The sequence below is a fragment of the Acanthamoeba castellanii genome (assembly GCF_000313135.1).
Source record: "Acanthamoeba castellanii str. Neff unplaced genomic scaffold scf7180000084777, whole genome shotgun sequence".
In the NCBI taxonomy this organism is placed as follows: Eukaryota; Discosea; order Longamoebia; family Acanthamoebidae; genus Acanthamoeba; species Acanthamoeba castellanii.
The window spans coordinates 1,359,011-1,378,667 of record NW_004457712.1 but is presented as its reverse complement, the minus strand read 5'-3'; the positions used below and the strand labels follow the sequence as shown (position 1 = coordinate 1,378,667).

The 19,657-nt window shown below is 58.4% G+C and overlaps 5 protein-coding genes across 5 annotated transcripts; 3 read left to right on the top strand and 2 right to left on the bottom strand.

Moving 5' to 3' along the window:
* Window positions 1-913: 913 nt before the first annotated feature.
* ACA1_296530 (uncharacterized protein) lies at window positions 914-4,147 on the top strand (the record flags this gene model as incomplete). The annotated part of the gene is made up of 16 exons (XM_004368253.1): window positions 914-1,088; window positions 1,179-1,286; window positions 1,419-1,483; window positions 1,563-1,605; window positions 1,738-1,845; window positions 1,931-1,986; window positions 2,105-2,179; window positions 2,317-2,356; window positions 2,509-2,618; window positions 2,699-2,807; window positions 2,965-3,125; window positions 3,231-3,313; window positions 3,382-3,531; window positions 3,597-3,717; window positions 3,798-3,949; window positions 4,036-4,147. 16 exons carry the CDS (start codon window positions 914-916, stop codon window positions 4,145-4,147), a joined length of 1,668 nt encoding a protein of 555 aa, XP_004368310.1.
* A 643-nt stretch (window positions 4,148-4,790) lies between these two features.
* Window positions 4,791-7,211, top strand: ACA1_296520 (CUE domain containing protein; the record flags this gene model as incomplete). Its single annotated transcript, XM_004368252.1, has 8 exons — window positions 4,791-4,877; window positions 4,993-5,133; window positions 5,243-5,423; window positions 5,536-5,670; window positions 5,797-5,843; window positions 5,964-6,290; window positions 6,368-6,641; window positions 6,775-7,211. 8 exons carry the CDS (start codon window positions 4,791-4,793, stop codon window positions 7,209-7,211), a joined length of 1,629 nt encoding a protein of 542 aa, XP_004368309.1.
* A 43-nt stretch (window positions 7,212-7,254) lies between these two features.
* Window positions 7,255-13,910, bottom strand: ACA1_296510 (phosphate ABC transporter, phosphatebinding protein PstS, putative; the record flags this gene model as incomplete). The annotated part of the gene is made up of 19 exons (XM_004368251.1): window positions 7,255-7,674; window positions 7,759-7,964; window positions 8,090-8,548; window positions 8,671-9,686; window positions 9,763-10,024; window positions 10,117-10,213; window positions 10,286-10,402; window positions 10,469-10,728; window positions 10,825-11,075; window positions 11,144-11,291; window positions 11,379-11,514; window positions 11,586-11,729; window positions 11,800-12,048; window positions 12,132-12,785; window positions 12,889-13,158; window positions 13,214-13,348; window positions 13,434-13,494; window positions 13,663-13,765; window positions 13,847-13,910. The coding sequence occupies 19 exons, from the start codon at window positions 13,908-13,910 to the stop codon at window positions 7,255-7,257; spliced, it is 5,052 nt and encodes a 1,683-aa protein (XP_004368308.1).
* Window positions 13,911-14,450: 540 nt separating this feature from the next.
* On the bottom strand, window positions 14,451-16,725 carry ACA1_296500 (DnaJ domain containing protein; the record flags this gene model as incomplete). Its single annotated transcript, XM_004368250.1, has 8 exons — window positions 14,451-14,864; window positions 14,959-15,088; window positions 15,166-15,361; window positions 15,434-15,533; window positions 15,574-15,759; window positions 15,855-15,929; window positions 16,055-16,355; window positions 16,415-16,725. The coding sequence occupies 8 exons, from the start codon at window positions 16,723-16,725 to the stop codon at window positions 14,451-14,453; spliced, it is 1,713 nt and encodes a 570-aa protein (XP_004368307.1).
* Window positions 16,726-17,055: 330 nt separating this feature from the next.
* Window positions 17,056-19,507, top strand: ACA1_296490 (succinylcoa synthetase beta chain, putative; the record flags this gene model as incomplete). Its single annotated transcript, XM_004368249.1, has 12 exons — window positions 17,056-17,169; window positions 17,329-17,485; window positions 17,569-17,662; window positions 17,762-17,852; window positions 17,921-18,020; window positions 18,161-18,294; window positions 18,379-18,487; window positions 18,585-18,800; window positions 18,873-18,961; window positions 19,037-19,133; window positions 19,232-19,344; window positions 19,433-19,507. The coding sequence occupies 12 exons, from the start codon at window positions 17,056-17,058 to the stop codon at window positions 19,505-19,507; spliced, it is 1,389 nt and encodes a 462-aa protein (XP_004368306.1).
* Window positions 19,508-19,657: the final 150 nt, after the last annotated feature.

Here is a 19,657-nt window from a genome sequence, read left to right as displayed (position 1 = left end):
AGGTGATAGACCGTCTTCTCTTCTTGAATCAACCGCCAAGGTCGCGATCTGGAAGGTGATCTAACGTGCACCTTTGGCTAAGCAGGACCGACGAATGCACACGTGCTGGGAGAGGCCGAGCAGGGTCGCCACCCGTGGAGCCAAACTTATACCTGCTCATGCGGCGCGCGAATGCTCTCGCTTGAAGTCGCCCAGATCCACGTGAAGAACTTCAATCTGTGAACCTCCTACGCCACTGCGCACCGCACCATGGTCCCACCACAGGATGACCCACCGAACATCCTCTACCTCATGTACATTCATTTGCCTCGTGCCTCCTCATTTTCTCTGATGTTTTCTTTGCTACTTCTTTGAGAAATGACCATTTCCTGGTAATTTGAGGTTTGGGCAACGGAAAGTGCGTGTGCGTCTGAAGCTGCAATCGCGTTGAAGGCCCACAGCACAAGTGCACTGCCTTCTCATGCTGCGGGCTGCTCGTAGTGGTGCCGGCACTGCCGCCGGCACGGTTGTCACGCGATCGTCAGGCTGCCGCGCCATCCCATCTTCATCTTCTACAACATCTGTCCTCGGAATGCGCGGTGGTTGTGGTGACTCCACGCCTCTTGCACACCTGCCCCTCTGCTCATCTTCCTATTCTGCATCCAGCCTTGCCACAACTTCCGCCTCCTCCAAACTCCTCAGCTCCATCCACCGTCGTCACTCGTCGTCCCTCAGCTCCTTCAATCGTATCCACGGGCGGCCATCACATCACCACCACGGAGGCGGCGGTGGCATCCTCAGCATCGCGTCCTCATCCTCATCCTTGAGCTCCACATCATCTTCTGCTCCATGCCAATACGTGATCACAAATCTCGAATCGCGTCGTCATCTGAGCCCGTGGGCGTGGCGCACGATCATCGGTGGAGTGTTCGGCATGGGCTACGTGTCGTTCCACTTCTTCGTGCGATCCGTGCGAGCGCAGAAGACGTGGATCAAGATGCGTCTGCTCAAGCCCAAGCACATACCCCCGTCGGCCGGACCCTACCCGCCCTTCGACAGGCCCAACGAAGCCGCCGTGCTACGCAACTACCTCAACCACCCACCTGCCGGTACACACGCACCGCACACACCGCACCGCACGCACCGCACACATGCAACACGCACACGCACGACAAGCGAGTGACGCTTGGTGTGGACAGGGCCGTGCATATTTGTGGGTCCGGACGGATCGGGCAAGAGCCACATCCTGGAGCAGGCCATCGAAAACCGCAAGATGGTGGTCTACCTCGACCTCCAACGCGAGCCCGGTACTCTCCACTTCCACTTCCACTTCCACTTTCGTCTTTCTCTTTTCCCTCTTTTGCTGATGATGCCACTTACCACCACCACCACCACCACCACCACCACCACCACCACCACCACCCTATTGTGCGCCACAGTAATCAATGGCGAGGAGATCCTCACGCAGTTCATCAACAAAATCAGCTACATTCTTCCGCCCACGGTACGCAATCAATCGCACGCTTTGGCCTTCTTTTCTCGAGCCGTCGGTTCTTATCCTCTCTCCCCCACTTCTTTTCAAGAAATTCATCGCGCGGATCTTCCTGAAGGACGAGAGCAAGATGGGTGCGCGCTCTCTTCTCTCTTTTCTGCGACCTCGCGTTTCGCTCTTCTGGGGCGGAATGAGGAATGAGGAATGATGGGGGGGGGAAGTTGCGATTGACTGGTGGGTCGATGGCGCGGGGGTGGGATACACAGTTCTGAGCGCGGAGGAGATCAACAAGGCATTCCACTGCTTCGAGCAGGTGCTTTCCGACCAAAAGCGTATGGGGTGGCCCAACGGCATTCCCGTCATTTGCATCAATGGTAAGCCACATCAGCATTTATGCACGCACACGCACAAGCACACGCACATCCGTTACCCACATTGTGTGCGTGATGTGCGCTTCAGACTTTCATTTCCTGGGGAGCTCCAATGATCTCAACCTCCGCTCGAAGAACATCTACGTACGCTCACCGTCCTTGACATTCCACTATCGCTTGGAGGCACTGCAATGACCCTGATTTGGTTCCAATGCGTGTCGAATGGACTGTTGGCGGCGCGGGTGCGTTGTCATCTATACAGGAGGACAAGCAGATCCTCAAGTTCATGGACTGGTGCCTCTTCTTGACCGACAACAAGCTGTGCCACGTTGTCTTTGTACGTAATACAACCTCTTCCTATACAACGCAACACAAGCTATCCTTATTAAGGCGATGCCACGCATGCGAATGCCTCTCCGCCCTGATTGGTTGATTGTTTGTCCGTCTCCCTCCTCCCACAATGAACGCGTGCAGGTGACATCGTTTTCGTTCTGCCACCTGGAGCTCGACACGCGTACTTTATAATCTTCTCTTGATTTTGGTTGGGGCTTCTTTATCAGGTTTTTGGAAAAGCTCTGGCCGCTGATTCGTTCCCTTTATCTGACTTGCACCAACCACCGCATCCTGCAACAACGACAACGACAACAACAACACACACACGTGCAGATTCTGCATTCCGATCGCGACGGGAGGTGCTCAAGTTCGGCTACGCGTCGGTGTCCACGGTCAGGCACCACTTCAAGAAGGTCAATCAGTTGCTCACACAGCACTTCAAGGTAAGTACCGCGTAGTGGTGTCTGTCGTTGCCCACAGCTTGCATGTCCTCTTAACTAAACGCCTCGACTCCAATTTCTAGGAACCATTGACCGAATCGGAGATCAAACGCCTCGCCACGTTCGTGGGCGGCCAAGTCAAAGATCTGGACACAGTCATCACGGGTCTCCTCCGCGGCTACACGCCATCTCGTACGCACCGCTTCACCAACATCGCGAGGAGCGATTTGATTGGCATTCTTTACAATTTCATTATTATTTTATCACCCAATCTCTGTGCGGTCAGCGTAAGCGACCCTGGCTGACCCCGCTGGAATGCCATGGGTGCATTGTGTTTGTGTGAATGCAGAGGTCATTGATTACATGATCAGCGACAGCCTGCAGATTGTGTCCGACTCTCTCGAGAGCTGCCTGCGACCGGTGATCTCGGCGGATGGCGAGGAGCAGGCCCTCGAGAAGGACGACGCCTTTGAGAAGTACCTCCGCCTGTGGCGCATGATTGAACTCATCGTACGTTCGCCAAAAACACACTTCACACGCGCCACACAACGCAACACGACACATAGTGTCTGCTAACGCACCCAACCCATACAATCTGACCTGTGGATCGGTCAGGCCCAAAACTCGATCGTAAGCCGTAGCGATCTATTGCGGATCGTATTCCAAGAGAACGTGTCAGAGCTCGAGGCCTATGAGAGGTAAGTGAACACACACGTCCCCCCCTGCGGACTCTCGCTCATCGAGAGTCGGTACTCACCTCGTGCAGTTCGGGGCTGGTGGCGTACGTCCACAAGAAGCCGATCAGCATGTCGCTGTCGGCTGACATAGACGCGGAGGACACCGTGTCTTCGCTGGCGCGGCTAGCGCCGGAGTTCATGGTGAGCGCCGGCACGCCTCGCCTCAACATGGCCTTCCAGTACGTACCACCTCACGATCGACAGCCAGCCCCCGAGGCTCACCGCCGGTCGCGCGCGATGTTAGGATTCTGCGAAAAGACGAGAAGGCGGGGGCGCAGAAGCGGTCGCTGGAGATCAAGCTCAAGAAGAAGAAACTCGAGAAGGAGGAGAAGGAGCTCAACGAAACCAAGAAACAGCTGCTCGAGGTATCATCATGCCCCTCTCTCACACACGACCCGATCAATCGTTGTCGGCACGGCAGACGCTGACATCAGTTGCCACACAGGAGCGAAAGGAACTGGTCAACGAGACGCAGTCGCTGCTGCGGTATCACCAGGAGTTCCAGTCGCTCTTTGGCGAAGAGGAGTTCACTCAGCGAAAGGCCGACCTCCTTTCCGGCACCAGGGACATCACGGAGAAGCTTCGCAACGTCGTCCGGTACCCCCCAAACAAACATTCCATTCCTTGCATTGAATTGCAGTGCACGAGTCACCGTGCTGACGTGGTTGTGGTCGATCGCACAGAGACCAAGAGGAGGTGAAGGAGGGGCTGAGGCAGCTGAGAGAAGAAGTCAAGCAGCTGAAGAAGAGATCAGAGAAGGATGTGGTGGGCGAATACCCAGCGCTTTCACCATGACCGATAGCAGTGTACACACCTGCATGAATCTCTGTATTTATTGCAAAGGGCTGTATGAACTTGTCAGTGCCTAAGTCCACCATCAGAGCCAAACTTCTTTTATCTGCAGGGGAGCCACAGACACACACGTGTAAATAGGGCGATTTGGAAATAAGCAAGGCCTGTGGCCCAATGGAAAGGCGTCTGACTACGAATCAGGAGATTCTGGGTTCGACCCCCAGCAGGCCTGAAGCTTCATTTTTTATCTGCCAGACGAGTGTTGACTCCGGTTATTTCCTGGAATTGTTTTTTCGCGACCAACGGCAGAACAGATTTTCTAGTTTTTATTTAATCACTTCCTGAATCCAGGCCAGGACCACCATGGCTAATAACACTTACAAGGTACAGTTTTGTTTCTGGGAGATCGGTGCACGAAGACCAAAGATGATTCGATTCTTAAAACACAAATTAATTGTATTGATTAATTTCTCGTGTGTGCAGATCGAGTATGCATCCCTCGGGCGAGCAGTGGTAAAATCCTGCTTCATGGCAGATATTATGATGTCCGTAGCAAAATTAGCTCTTCATCCAAACCTAACGCAGCATCCGTTAATGGGTGCAGTGCAAGCTTGCGGCGTGCAAGAAAAAGATTGAGAAGGGCGAGATGCGGGTAGGCAAGACCTACCCCAACGACCGCTTCACCGAGGGCGGCACCATGACCGACTGGTACCACGCTCCGTGCGTGTTCCAGGTTGGTATTACCCACTCTCCCGCTCGCTCACACAAGCACGCGACCGCACGCGACCGCACGCGCTCACTCACTCTTTACGTCCACACCGCACGCACGCACGCACCCACGCACACAGCACCTGAAGAGAGCGCGTAAGACAACAAAGAAGATCGACAGCGAAGACGACCTGGAAGGCTACAGCCACCTCCATGACAACGACCAAAAGAAGCTGAGCGAATACATTCAAGGCACCCTTTTCTTTCTTTCTTTCTTATGGGTGTGTGCGGTGTGTGCGGTGTGTGCGGTGCGTGCGGTGCGTGCGGTGCGTGCGGTGCGTGCGGTGTCGGCTAACCGATGGAGCGGGTGCAGCATTTGCGGCGGGAGAGGATATAGAGAATCCGTACCTGGGCGGGGGTGATGGAGGGTCCGGCGGTGAGGAAAAGAAGAAGACGCCCGCGAAGAAGAAAGCAAAGGCCAAGGCGCCCGAGCCGGTGATACCCGCACACCTGCTCAACAAGAACAAGAACAAGGCCAAGGCCAAGCGAACAGAGAAGCGAAACGTCGAAGGTAACGCACCACACATGACCACACACACACACACACACACATGACCGCACACGCATCACCGCACAAGCAAACAACGCATGACACATGGCTCATTTGGTGTGGTGTTGCACAGTGGAGCTGTTTCGGGCGCGAATACTGAAGGAGGGCACCAAGACGCCCAAGTACCTGCCCATGGACTCACAGCCCCTCGTGCTGGGCCGCGGCGATGAGACCGGCATCACCGACAAGCGCTGCTCTCGCACCCAACGTACGCACATTCTTTCCTCGCCCTCTGTTCGCATGCGTGCGGTGGTGTGTGTGTGCGCGCGTGCGTGTGCGGTGGTGTGTGTCGTGTGTGTGTGGCTCAATTTCTTGGTTGGCTCTCGAACGCTAGTGGAGCTGGTGGCCTCCCAGGCGGACAAGACCGTCACCTTGACCATGGTACGCCCTATCGCAGCCACGCACCACAGCGCACACACACGCGCGCGCGCACACACCACCGCACACGCACCACCGCACACGCACACGACTCACCACGTGGTTCGGGTGGTGGGGCGGCAGCTGGGGAACAATCCGACCAGTTTCGTGTTCGACGAGGAGGGCGAGCCGCAGCCGCTGACCAAGGGCCAGCAGGTCGACCTGCCCAACGGGTCGCGCTTCATCCTGTTCGTGGACGACGTCTACGTGGTGCAGACCCGCACGGACAAGGTGATGCAGGAGGTCGAGGTCGAGGTGGCCGACGAAGACGACGAGGCGACCGACGAAGACGAGGAGCTCCAGCGCCAGGCGGCCGAGGCGGCGGCCAGCAAGAAGCGAAAGGCGCCCGCCGCTGTGCCCAAGCCTGGCGGCCCTGCGGCCAAAAAGGCCAAGGCCGAGCCAAAGCCAAAGGTGCGTTTTCATAAGACGTTAAGATTGGGTGGGGCTGACTGACTCACGGCACACGGCACACGCCTTATGACGTGCAGGCCCCGCCGAAGAAGAAGGCCAAGAAAAAGGGCGGTGGAGGGATCGATCTGGACGGCACGATCGACAGCGACGACGACGGCCAGCCCAACGAGTACGACTACGACGACGGGTTCCTGGTGCGCAACGACGCCAGCCTGGGTGAGGAGGGCGGCGATGATGACGACGACGATGAATTCCAACGCACGAAGCGACGCGGCGGCGCGCGCCACGACGACGATGACGCCGAAGCGGTGCGAGAGGCCAAGCAATATCTGCAGGGCTTTGACGACGGCGGTACGCGCTCTCCCTCGCTACGTTGATAGGCACCCACAATTTACACGTGTTCTTGTGTGTTGTATTGCGTGTCGTGTGTGCGGTGGTGCGTGTGCGTGTGCGGTGGTGCGTGTGCGTGTGCGGTGTGTGGCAGATGAGGGCGAGAGTAAGCAGGCCTACAAGAACGGGAAGCCGGTGTGTCGGTACGGTGCGACGTGCTACCGGGTCAACCCCGACCACCGCAAGCAGTTCTGGCATCCGCCCAAGACTGAGGCCGGCGATCGCGCGCCGCAGTCGAAGAGCAAAACGCAGCAGACGACGCCCGGGCGCAAGCCCGCCCCGACGCCGACGACGGCCGGCAGAGGCGGCGGTGACGACAACGACGATGATGCGATCAGCGAGGAGGAGGACGGTGCGGCGAAGCAGTGGGACAAGGACCGGGACGCGGCGGGCAAGGTCAAGACGCTCAGCGCGATGTCGGCCTTCCGGGAGCTCGACCCGGGCATCATACGCGACGTGCTCGAGGCCAACAACGGCTCGCTCCACCTCACCATGGAAGCCCTCAAGAGTCTCACCGCCGAGGAGTCGTAAACACAAAAAAAATCCATTCTGGTTCGGTGTTGTACAATGTGTCTCAGACCATGGGGTTGATGGCGGGCATGTCGCCGTTGTTGTCGTCGTCGCCGACATGTTGGTCGAGCAGGGCGACTATGTCCTCCGTGCGCGGGCGCTTGTCGGCCGAGGCGTGCCAGCACCGCTTCATGAGCTTGCGGAAGGCCGGCGGGCAGTCGTTGGGGATTTGTGGCCGCTTGCCCTCGAGCACGTCCAGCGAGACGCCCATGAAGTTGCGCCCGGCGTAGGGCTCGCGCCTGGTCACCACCTGCCACATGACCACCCCGAACGAGTACACGTCGGCCCGCTCGTCGTACTTCTCGCCGCGGATGATCTCCGGCGCCGTCCAGCAGGGCGTGCCGCAGCGGGTCATGGTCGCGTTCTCCTCCTTGATCCGCGCAAAGCCAAAGTCGGCCACCTTCACATTCCAGTTCTCGTCCACCTACATTCCACCACATTCCGACTCATTATTAATTGTCGTGTGCGTGTGCGTGTGCGCGTGCGGTGGTGTGTGCGTGTGGCGTACGAGAAGGTTGGAAGGCTTGAGGTCGCGGTGCACAATGACGGGGTGGAGCGAGTGGAGGTAGTTCATGCCGAGCGCGGCGGAGCGCAGCATGCGCAGCTTCTGCATCCACGTCAGCTTGATGGCGTTGTTGGAGAGGATGTCCTTGAGGCTGCCCTGCTTCATGAACTCCGTCACAATGCACAGATTGGGCTTCTTCACGCACGCGCCTGACATACCCCTTCGTCAGTCATGCGTGTGTCGTGTGTGTCGTGTGTGTCGTGTGTGTCGTGTGTGTCGTATGTGTCGTATGTGTCGTGTGTGTCGTGTGTGTCGTGTGTTGCGTTGAAGGTACCAATGAAGAGGACGATGTTGGGGTGGTGCAGCTCAGAGAGGAATGCCATCTCAGCCCTGAATTCGAGCATGCGCCGCTCGTCGAGCTTCTGCTTGATGAACCGCTTCACCGCCACGTCGATGCCCTTCCACTTGCCGCGGTAGACCACGCCGTACGAGCCCAGGCCCACCTGCTTGCCCACCTGGATCTCGCCAAAGTCGATGATCCAGCGGCACAGGTTGGCCGACGTCAGGAACGTGTCCTCCTTGAACATCATGCCCTCGCCCACGGCCGTCTGCAGCTCGGCCCGGTCCTCGTAGCTGCCGCTGCCGCTGCCGCTCGCGCCGCTGACATCACGCGGCGGGCGGTCCGAGCCCGACGAGGGGCTGTTGGACGATGACGCGGTATTGCCCTCGAGCGTGACCCCGCCAAAGAACCGCGCCTCCAGCCCCTCGGCCTTCAGCTCGTACAGCTTGGCGCCTACGACCATAAAGGAAAAAATGATCAGTCTCCACCGCACGACACGCACACGCACCACCGCACACGCACGACACCACATGCACACGCACACGCACACGCACACAGAAAGAGTTGGTACAGACCTTGGGGCGAATCGGGAATCTCGAACTTGCCGAGGGCGAGCAGGCGCTTGCTGGTGGCCTCCCAGGCGTCGGCCGGGGTGCTTTCCCTGAGCTTGTCGCAGGCGACGTGGCTCATGACGATCTGGCCGCCATGAGTCAGGGCTGTGATGCGCGCGGCGGCGTTGACGGTCGGACCGATGTACTCGACGCGCCGCGTCATCGGGTCGCGCACGGCCTTGGCCTGGCCCACGTGCACGCCCATTCGCACGCGCAGGCCCTTGTAGAGCACGCGGTCGTCGGTGTCGCCCCACTCTTCCGCCGCGCCCGGGTGGTCTAGCAGAGCCTCGGGCCACTCGAGCGCCACCAGCGCGCGCTGGACGTCGGCGCACCAGGCCAGCGCGTCGGCGACCTGCTGGAAGGCCATGCAGAACGAGCCCTCGCCGCTGTTGCGGTCGCGGATGAAAACCACCTCGTAGCCGCGGTGCCGCAGGAGCGCGGCGCGCAGGGTCTGGTTGTGCAGTAGCGTGGCGTCGCGCATGGCGGCCGGGTTGAACTCCCAGAGCGACGCGGCGCGGGTGATGTCGGTGAACACGATGGTCACCTCGCCCTCGGGCGCGCGCACGCCGCCTGCGGTCCCGGCCGCCCCGCCCGAGTAGTTGCGCGATGATGAGGAATTCGAAGAAGACGTCGATGAGTTGCCGCCCGAAGAATGAGTCGACGCCGACGGCAGCGTCCACGAGCTGTAGAGGCCCTTGTTGGGCCTGGCGCCGGCGGTGGCTGGCCCCGAGCCCGACGATGACGAATTGGAGGTGGAGGTCTTGGAGGTGAAGGAGGCGCCCCCGCCCGAGGTGGAGTCACCGTGCATAGAGGAGAGGCGGGTCATGATCTCGAGGAAGGTGGGGCGGATGGTCGGGTCGTGATGCCAGCAGCTGGTGATGAGCTCCTCGAACTCGGGCGGGCAGGTGGCCGGCGACTCTTCTTCGGGCATCCTCGGCCGCAGGTTGTCGCGGATGACCGCCACAGCCACCGCCGCTGGGCTGCGCACATAGATCAGCAATCCGCACACAACACACACACCACACGCACGACACACACAACACGCACGACACGCACCTCATGCCGAGATAGGGCTGTTCGCGGGTCAAGAGCTCCCACAGGATGATGCCGAAGCTGTACACGTCAGCCAGGATGAAATCGACGTCGGCCGATTCGTTGAGCACCTCGGGGGCGGTCCAGTGCACGCTGCCGGCGATGTCGCGCGACCCCTTGTTCTTGATGTCCTCCTTGAACTTGGTCAGCCCAAAGTCGCTCACCTTCACGTTCCACTTGTTGTCGAGCAGCAAATTGAGCGACTTCAGATCGCGGTGCACAATGCCTGTGCCATGTGTGGTGGGATGTATCAGTCAATTCTTGAGATTCTGTGCGGGTTGTGCGCTTCTGTGTAGGTTGTGGGTGGTGGTGGCGTACCGGAGGAGTGGAGGAAGTGCATGCCCTTGGAGGCCTGGTAGGCCATCTTGGCCTTCAGCGCGAAAGGCAGCTCGGGAATCAGCTCGTTGTGAAGTAGCTGTGTGGGTTTGTGTTGGGTCAGATCAGGGGGCAGCTGGTACGCACTTAAGATATAAGAAATTGTACGTACGTCGAAGAGGGAGCCGAGCGACATGAACTCCATGACGATGCACATCTTGGGCGCCTTGGTCGACGCCGCCATAAACAGCACCACGTTGGGATGCCGCAGCGCCGTCATCACCCGCACCTGCCATTACCGCACCCGCGCTCAGCCACTCGCAATTGGGGTGACAAGGTGGTCACGGAGTCGCACCTCGTCCTTGAAGGACTTTTCCATCTCCTTGGTGATGCGGTCCGACGCCATGACCTTGACGGCCACCTCGGTGCCCTTCCACGTGGCCCGGTGGACCTCGCCGAAGCCGCCCGTGCCGAGGTGCTCGCCGACCTCGAGTTCGTCGTAGCGGATCTCCCAGTTGTCGTTGCCCTTGCCCTTGCGCTGAACCAGCACCAGAAGCACCACGATGAACACCAGCAGCCCGACGAAGGCGAGGCTCACCACCGGAATGCCCACACCTGACCGCACACTCCGTTTAGTTTGCTGCGCGTGTGCGATGTGCGATGTGCGTGTGCGATGTGTGCGGTTGAGCGTGTGGTGATGAGCGACCGTACCCAAGCCGATGGCCAGTGCCTCAGTGTCGGATGAGTCGGACTTGAAGTCCTCGCAGTACTTCCCCTCGCGACCCGAGTCGCACAGGCAGGCATTCTCGACGCAGCTACCGGCGTCGGAGCAGACCTGGCCCTGGTCGGTGATGCAGTTGTGGATACTGCTCGCCGCTACACCGTCGCAGGTGAAGTTCTTGAGGAGGACGTAGAAATTTCTCTTCATGCTTTCAATGCTGGTGGTCAGGAGTATGCCTTGCCTGAATGTACATCAGTGAACATTGGTTATCGCACACGAACCGCCGCACAGCACACAATTCAACAGTACCTGTCTGCGATCCGCTGGGCTTCCGCGTTGGTCTGTGTCCAATAGAAGTAGTCCGCGAGCGCTTTGGCCACGGTGCAGTCTGGCATGACGGCCTGGCGGTAGATGAAGGCGCCAAACGTGGCCACTGGCCAACTTGTTGGGCTCTTTCCTGCATTCGGCAAACACGGCATCGATCAGGTCAGAGGCGAAAGAAAGAACGAAGAACGAAGGAAAAGAGGAAAGAACGAAGGCGCACCGAGGACAAGAGAATTATAGGTTATCGAGCCGCCCCCCGCCAGGTAGTCGTCGACTGCGCTAGACACGGTGCTCAAGCTGGGACTCACCACAACACCGGCGGTATTGATCATCGATGCAGCGTTCAGGGTCCGGCTCTGTGAATGAATGAATGTCGTCAGCCAATGTGATCTAGAGCTCTTAATGTGTCATAAAGGACTTGGTGTACCAGGAGTATGTCATGGAACCACCAAAAGGCGAACGAATAGGGTGTGGCCCTCAGGGCCTGAATAACGCCATCTACTTCCGAGCTGGCTAGCGATCGATTGGGGTCGGACTGGACGGGGAACGTCACCACCGAGCCTACGCCAACCTGTCCAACAGCGATGAGCGTCAGTGGTGCCTATTGAATAATAAAAGAAGAAGAAAATGACTACACGTACAGTTGAGTTGAACTCGGGGACGGTGGAGCTCAGCATGTCGGTGAAGAGCTGGCCTACGGCCGAATTGCCGGTGGCGGTGGCCACCTGGATCGGCTCATCGGGGAGAAGGTGGGCGATGCCGGGGTTGAGATCCTTGATGCGCTGGTCGTTCCACCGGGAGATGTGGGCCAGATAGATTGCGGCCGTAGTGTTGAAGTCCAACACCAATGTCTCGCCGTCCAGCTCTGGGACGTAGTACGCTGCATTTGGCTGTGTCAAATCAAATTCACGCACACGCACACGCACACGCACGCACACAACATACACACACACACGAAGAGAATACCAGGTACGACAGCGTAAGCGGCGGCGGGCATGATGGCGACGTCGGGCATCAGCTCGTAGTCGGAGGCGGAGAGTCCGTTGCTCACGACGCCGTAGTCCTCGTCCAGGGTGACCAGCTGATCCTTGGCTATCGACGACAGTGATTGGTAGTACTTCATGGTCGTGGTGTCGGTCGACCACGACACAGCCCACGAGGTGAACAGCGTGATCTGGGTGCCCACGCCGATCAGGAAAGACGACGTGTAGGCCTTCTCCCCGTTACAATTAACCGTGCTGAGCAGGCTGACGAGCTTCTTGCGGAAGCTCACCGGCAGCGGCGCTACGTTCACGGCCTGGGCGTTGTCGGAAGCCGCGTCGTTGGTGTGAACCCAGGCCAGGAAGGCCAGGAGCTCCTTAATGTTGGTGCAGTCCAGCGAGCTGGCGTTCTGGCTGATGGCGAAGTGGGTCATGTAGGCGAGCGGCCACGCGTCGGTGCCGTTGGCGTCGTAGATGTCGACGTCGAACGTGCTCTGGGCGTAGAAGGCGTTGAACGAGTTCATCGCGGCTTGAACCGACGCCACCGACGGCTCGACCAGCGTCCCGGCCTTATTGATCATGCGCGCCATGGGGACCAGGCCGGCCGCATCGGCCCAAGTGACGAACGTCATGCGGTGGGGTTGCTCCTGAGAGTTGCGAGAAGTCTCAGCCAAAGGCCAGAAGTATGCACAAAGGCGAAGGCTGCAGTACCTTCAACCAGGTAACTCTGAGCTGAGTGGAAGAACCCACCAATTCGGCCGACCCTCGCTTCGCAGGCGGCATGCTGCCAAAGGTGCGATTGGCGGCGGCGAACGCGGAGTTGAACTCGCTGCTGAAGCTGTCCAGGGCGAGCTTCAGCACCTCGGTGGTCGAGAGAATGCCGTTGTCGTTGTAGCCCAGGACGATGGGCTCGGCGGGAAGCTTGTGAGCGATGGCGGGATTGAGCGCCTGAATGCGCGAGTCGTTCCATAGGGCAATGTCACCGGTCCACACCAAGCCCAGGGTTTCCCGGTCGAGGATCTACAACAATTCGGGTTTGTGAGCTATTCGTGGGCGATCGGTCTGAGAGCCGTACCAGGGTAGGGTCAGTGGAGTTGAGTTCGGGGAGGCTGTAGCCCATGGCCAGACCGTTACCAGCGAGCGGGAACTGCGTGAGGTAGCCATACTCGACTTCATCGGTCGGGATCGCGCGGTCGAGCGCAATGAAGTCCTGTACGTGAAAAGAACGTGAGACGGCGAAGAGGGCTGAGATTCCCCGGAGGAGTTGGTAGATGTCGGTTTTGTCTCGGGCGTACCAGCTTGCCGTTGTCGTACGAGGTCAGCGCCGCGCTTGTTCCGGAGCCTGTGAAATTTATGCTGGCAGACCATTTTCCGGTCAGTCAACTGCTTTGCATTCCAACAATTTTGCCCACCAGCACACCGTGCCGTCAGAGATATTTGTGGAATTTTGATCCTACGAGCGAATGGCGCGGCGGAACGTAAAGCGGCGCGGAAAAAAAGGTCACCGCTGGGGCAGTGGTGTACCTGACATCGTCGCGCACGTTGCGGTACCCGGCTATCCACACGTCGAACACGGACGTGGTGCTGGGCGAGCCTGCGCCTTCTATGATGATGCCGGAGCTTGCTCCTGCTTTGGAGAAGAGACCAGGGTCTCTCAGTCGCGGCCCACCACCATCTTCCAGTGTTCTTGTTGATAGGCAGGAGGTACCTTCGTGGAAGGCCACCACGAACAGAACGGTGACCAAGAGCGGAGCGAACAGGCCTTTCGCCATGGCGGTGGGGTAGTGGAGGGAGGCGAAAGCGCTGGGCGGTGTGGCGGTCTGCGTGGTGGTGTGACTGCGAGGGTGAAGCACAGAATGATGAGCTTTGCCCAGGTTCTCGCGTTACCTGACGGCTGCAAGTGCAGTCGACCAATCGCCTCGAACTTGTTAGTCGTGGGGAAAATGTTCCCAAGACCCCCGTTGCAGTCCCGCCGAACGAGATCGTGGCGTGGGATTGGCGTAGGTCTGTGTGCAACCCGAACTTCCGCCAAACGGAATAACGGACCCGGGCGAGCACACGGAAGGAATTGACAACTGGTCGCCTGCAATCTTTCACGGCATGTTGAACGGGGAGTGACGTGCCACTTCCACTGTTGGACTGTTATTGTCGTGTAACAAGCGTGTCCACTTGGTCATCCTCTCCCTCTTTGTCTCACGGACTGCCCACAACCTACATGTGCAACACACATATAGTGGTGGTCAATGCAGGCCGATGTTGCTGAACGTTCTCCATTCGCCACGGGGTTCCAAACCAGCAGCGCGAGTAGCCACTCAGTCAAGCGCCTCAAAGTTGGTCTTTGCGTTGGGCGCGTCGGCGTCCTCATCGATATCTTCGAGCGGTGGTGGTTCGCTGCTGGCAGTTGTCGGCGGCGGAGACGTGGACGTGGACGTGGACGTGGTGGTAGCCTGGGCCTGCTGGGCCTGCGCTTGAGCTTCGGCCTCGGCCCGCGACCTCTCCTCTTCGCTGGCGGCCTTCTGCTGGGCGTAGTCGTGGGACTTGAGTAGCATCTCCTCAATGTCAGTGAGCGAGGGCGCCGCGCGGTTGGTGCGGTGATTCTTGGCCGCGGCGTGGTACAGCTCGCCGAGCCGCTTGAGGGCGGCCACGTGCAGCTTGCGCTCCTCCTTGGTCGCGCTGTGGCGCGAGGAGAACATTGCTCGACACACTTGACGCACGGCACGCTCGATCTACCACGGCACAGGCACAAAATATGAAGTGAGCAGGTGTGGCCCAGCACTCCTTGAAGTCGAGTCGAGTCGAAGGAGAAAGGAGAAGTCTCACCTGGAGCTTGCCCAGTCGCCACATGAGGCCGAGGCCAAGAGTGGCAGCTCGCTGCTGTACTTGCTCAGTCTGAGCGATCTCGGGGTTCTTCTCTAGCTCTTTCTGCAGCGCCTGCATGCGCGACAGATCACTGCGGAACACCAAGCCGGCCTGCGTTAGCCTGTGTGGTGTGTGTGATGTGTGTCAGAAAGGGGAAGACGAGCGCACCCGATGACGGAGGCGGCTTCGGAGATGTAGTGACCGGTCTCTTGAATGCCTGTGACAAAGCCCTCCAGACCCAGCCATCGGCCCGAGTGCGACTTGGCTTCTTGGGTGTAGACATAGGCGATGTGGGCAAGGAGTGAGGGGCCTCCCGGAGCGTTCAACTTCTCCTCGATCTCCGCCGCCACGATCTCACTGAACTCTGTTGTTGTGCCATCACCACAGCGCAATCAGAAAAATTGTCTTGTCTCGTAGCAAACGGCGGCGGTCGTACCTTTCTGGTACCCGTGGACGAAGGGCCGGAGCTTAGCCTTGAGCAGCTCCACCAGTCGGTCCTGAGTTTCTTGCAATTTCTTTTCGTATTTCTCCCTTTCCTGCAGGTGTGGGTGTTAGGCGGGTACAGAACAAGCCAACTCGGTGGGAAGTCAGATGGGAATAGTTGTGTGCCTCGGGGTCCATTGGCTGCTCAGAGAACATCTGGGGGTCGATCAGCTCCTCGATGTCGCCGAAGGTGTCCTCGAACTTGCCCGCGCCGAACAGCACGCCGAAGAGCAGCGTGGCGTCCATCGCCCCACCTTGCTGATCCAGCCCGACCGCACTCTGGAGAACACACACAAGACACACGACACACGAGTGAGCCGACAGAGACACCCACGGACCACATAGACACACGAGTGAGCTGACCGGGAACGCACCTTGCCGTACTTGTCGTAGAGCTCCTTCTTCTTTTCATCGGACAGGATCTGATAGGCCTCGCTGATCTTCTTGAACTGGCATGCAGCAGACGCGGAAGAAGAGGGAGCCTTTAGTCTTCGCCATGCCACCACACCACGCACGACACGACACGCCAGCACGGCGCCCACACACAACCAACAACAGAGGCGCAAGGCTCTACCATTTCTTCGGCGTGCGGATCGTCGGGGTTCTTGTCGGGATGGTAGCGTACGGCCATGCGGTAGTAGGCCCGCTTGATGGCCGCCTGCGACGCATCGCGCTCCACGCCCAGCACGTCGTAGAAGCTCTCTCCCTCGTCTGCCCCGGGTCCGGCACCTGCGGACGCCGTTCTCTTCTGTCTCTCCTTCTCGGCTCTCTCCTTCTCTTTTTCGCGTTCTCGTTCGCGTTCTCGCTGCAGCTCTGCCACTCGTTCCCTTTCCCTCCTCTCTCGCTCCTCGCGCTCCCTTCTCTCCTGCTCCGCCCTGTTTGAAATAAATAATTAAAAGATGTAAAAAACATAAGAGATGCAAAGCGAACGCACCTGGCTTGGTCGAGGGTGGTGTAGGTGGGCCTTGGGGGTACGGGCGGCGGCACGCCTGCTGGCGTCGTGGGCGGGGGTGGCCGTAGCACCCCGCCAGCTGTGTAGGCGTGCTGCTGTTGAGCCGGTTCGCCAGCTCGTGGAGATGTTTGCTGCGGCTGGGCTGGTTTGGATGATGACGATGATGATGATGCAGAGACGTTCAGCGAGGAAAAGAAAGAGGTGAATTTCTCGCCAACTCTATTGGCACCTGTTTCGAGGGATGACCATGCGGCCTTCGCCCCATCGCGCAGCTGCTCGCCTGTACGTTCCATCTTCTCTCTTCCGCTGTGTGTGTTTGCTCCGACCAAGCCCTCAGCAGAGCAACTGTACAGCCCTACGCCACGTCCGATTTGCAGATTGCGCTTCTGCGCTTCTTTCCCTTCGAAAACACCTTTTCCTTCAAAATTTCTTTTCCAACTTTTGGCATTTCTTTTTCATCTTGCCTGGCCGTGCTCGGAAATATCCGGCGGCGCTGGGCGAAAACGAACGGGAAGGGCAACTCCTTCAACCCAGACCACGGCGAATACCGAAAAAGAAGGGGGCTTGTTGCGATCCCAACACTTCATCCTCATCCCTCTGCACTCTCGTTAATCTCCTGCAAAATGTGGCGACGCGGCGCGAGAAGTGTGGGTATGGCCGGCGGAATGGGCCGCTCCCTGCCTGCGAGATCGGCGCTCCTGCAGAGCAACACCGCGACTACCCTCACCTCCACTTCGGTACCCCCTCTTCTCTGTAATCCCTTCAAATCGCCATTCGTGTACACCCTCATTTTTCAAATTTGTCTTTTATATTTGTTGAATTCTCTTCTTCTAATCGAAATCGAATAAATACGTCATAAATCACTGACCCATTTTGCTGCCCGACTGTGTGCACAGGCCCAGACCGGAGCTGCACGCAGGTGGTTGAACATTCATGAGTACCAGTCGCAGGAGCTCATGAGGAAGGAGGGCATTCGCGTCCCCAAGGGACAAGTGGCCGCTTCTCCTGAGGAGGCCTACAAGATCGCCCAGCAGATGCAGCAGGGAGGCGACGGTAACCCAACCTCCGCCTCCGTTCCCCCCCCCATAGATCTATTTTGCTTGCTGGACATCTCCTGATCTACTACGATCGAGCAGCCGATGTAATTGTTAAGGCACAGGTCCTGGCCGGTGGCCGAGGTGTGGGTCACTTCGACAGCGGGCTCAAGGGCGGCGTTCACACTTGCACCTCGTACGCCGTTGCCCTCTAATCGCCATCGGATTAGCAGAATTCATATTTCGTATATATATTCTTATATATTGATTTTATTTTATTGTGATATATCAACAGCCCAGAGGAAGTGAAGGACGTGGCGTCCAAGATGCTGGGCCACCACATCTTCACCAAGCAAACCGGACCCGAGGGCAAGCCCTGCAACGTCGTACGCGCACCACTCTATCTCTCGCCACCACGCGCAGACACTCACTCACACGTGCCCCCGCAAAAAAGGTCTATCTGGCAGAGCGATTGTTCATCCGCCGCGAGACCTACTTCGCCATCCTCATGGATCGGGCTTACAACGGCCCTGTCATCATCGGCAGCTCTAAGGGTACACTGTCGCACCGACCACCGACCCACCCTGCTCCTCGCCTTTTCGTTTTTAGCACGTGCCACAGCCGGAAACTGCCGCGATTTGGAGGGATCGCTATCTCACTCCTATGGGCCTGGCGGCGTGTGTGACAACTCAAGGCGGTAGCGACATTGAGACGCTGTCGGCCGAGCACCCCGACGCCATCTTCAAGATCCCCATTGACATCGCGGAGGGTGTAACCCCGGAGAAGCTCGAGCTTGTCGCCGACAAGCTCGGTTTCCAGAGCACCAAGGTGTGTGCCACAATTCGCTGCAGGGCTCATTACACAAGCGTGAGCGACTAACGTGGAATTGGTTGAACGTGTGCGTGTCATCAGGTCAAGGAGCAGACCAAGGAGCTGGTCTCCAAGCTCTACGATCTCTTCATCAAGAAGGACTGCACGCTCGCCGAGATCAACCCCCTCGTCGAGGATCACCAGGGACAGAGTACGCCCGCTGCTTCATGAGCCCACGAACCGCTCCGCTGCAGGCGTCTATGTCTTGACCGGAGGCTGATCGTCTTCTTCTCTCCGGCTCCGTTCAGTCGTGGCCTTGGATGCCAAGCTGCGCTTTGACGACAACGCCGAATTCAGACAAAAGGAGATCTTTGCGCTCAGGGACGAAAGCCAGGAGGACCCCCGAGAGGTGGCCGCCAGCAAGTTCGACCTCAACTACATTCAGCTGAACGGCAACATCGGCTGCCTGGTCAACGGCGCTGGTTTGGCTATGGCCACCATGGACATCATCAAGCTCAAGGGAGGTGCGTACAGCGCTCATCCTCCACCCACACCTTTTGCTCTCGACTAAGTCACCACGCGCGCACGAACCTCAGGCAACCCCGCCAACTTCTTGGACGTCGGTGGCGGTGCTACGGAGAAGCAGGTGACAGAGGCTTTCAGGATTTTTTCCAGCGACAAGAGCGTACGCGGCGCTGGCCCCATTTTCGCTCTTTTCGTACCCACGCCCATCTCACGCTCACTGTTGTGCGGTGATTAGGTCAAGGCCGTGATGGTCAACATCTTCGGAGGTATCATGAGGTGTGACATCATCGCCATGGGTATCCTCAACGCTGTGAAGGTCCTCAACATCAAGGGTAAGTGCCGCCTAACTAAACCGAAACGGTTTTTTTGTGGAGTACGACGCTGGTTAGTGTCTTTAGCTCATCTAACGACGTTTCGTCGCCCCACTCAGTTCCTCTGGTGGTTCGCCTGCTCGGCACCAACATGAAGGAGGCCAAGGATCTTCTCGAGAACTCTGGCGCCCGCATCATCTTCGCTTCCGACCTCGACGAGGCGGCCGAAAAGGTCCGACCCAACCCGCATTGCCCTCTGGTCACACCCGCACGTCAACAACAGCGACTCACATCCTTTATGCATATGTTTCCGATCGCAGGCGGTGAAGGTGGCCAGGATCGTGGACATGGCGCAGGAGGCTCAGCTCAATGTCTCCTTCGAACTGCCTCTCTAAAAATGGAGGGTTGCATCTTCGAACCAAGCTTGTCAATAAAGCCGTGGTGGGTACAGTGGTGTGGGTGAGCGAGGTTGTTCTGGTGAGTGAAAAATTGTGTCGACACATGAAAAAAAAATAGATTTGAAATCAAGCAACAATAATTGAAGA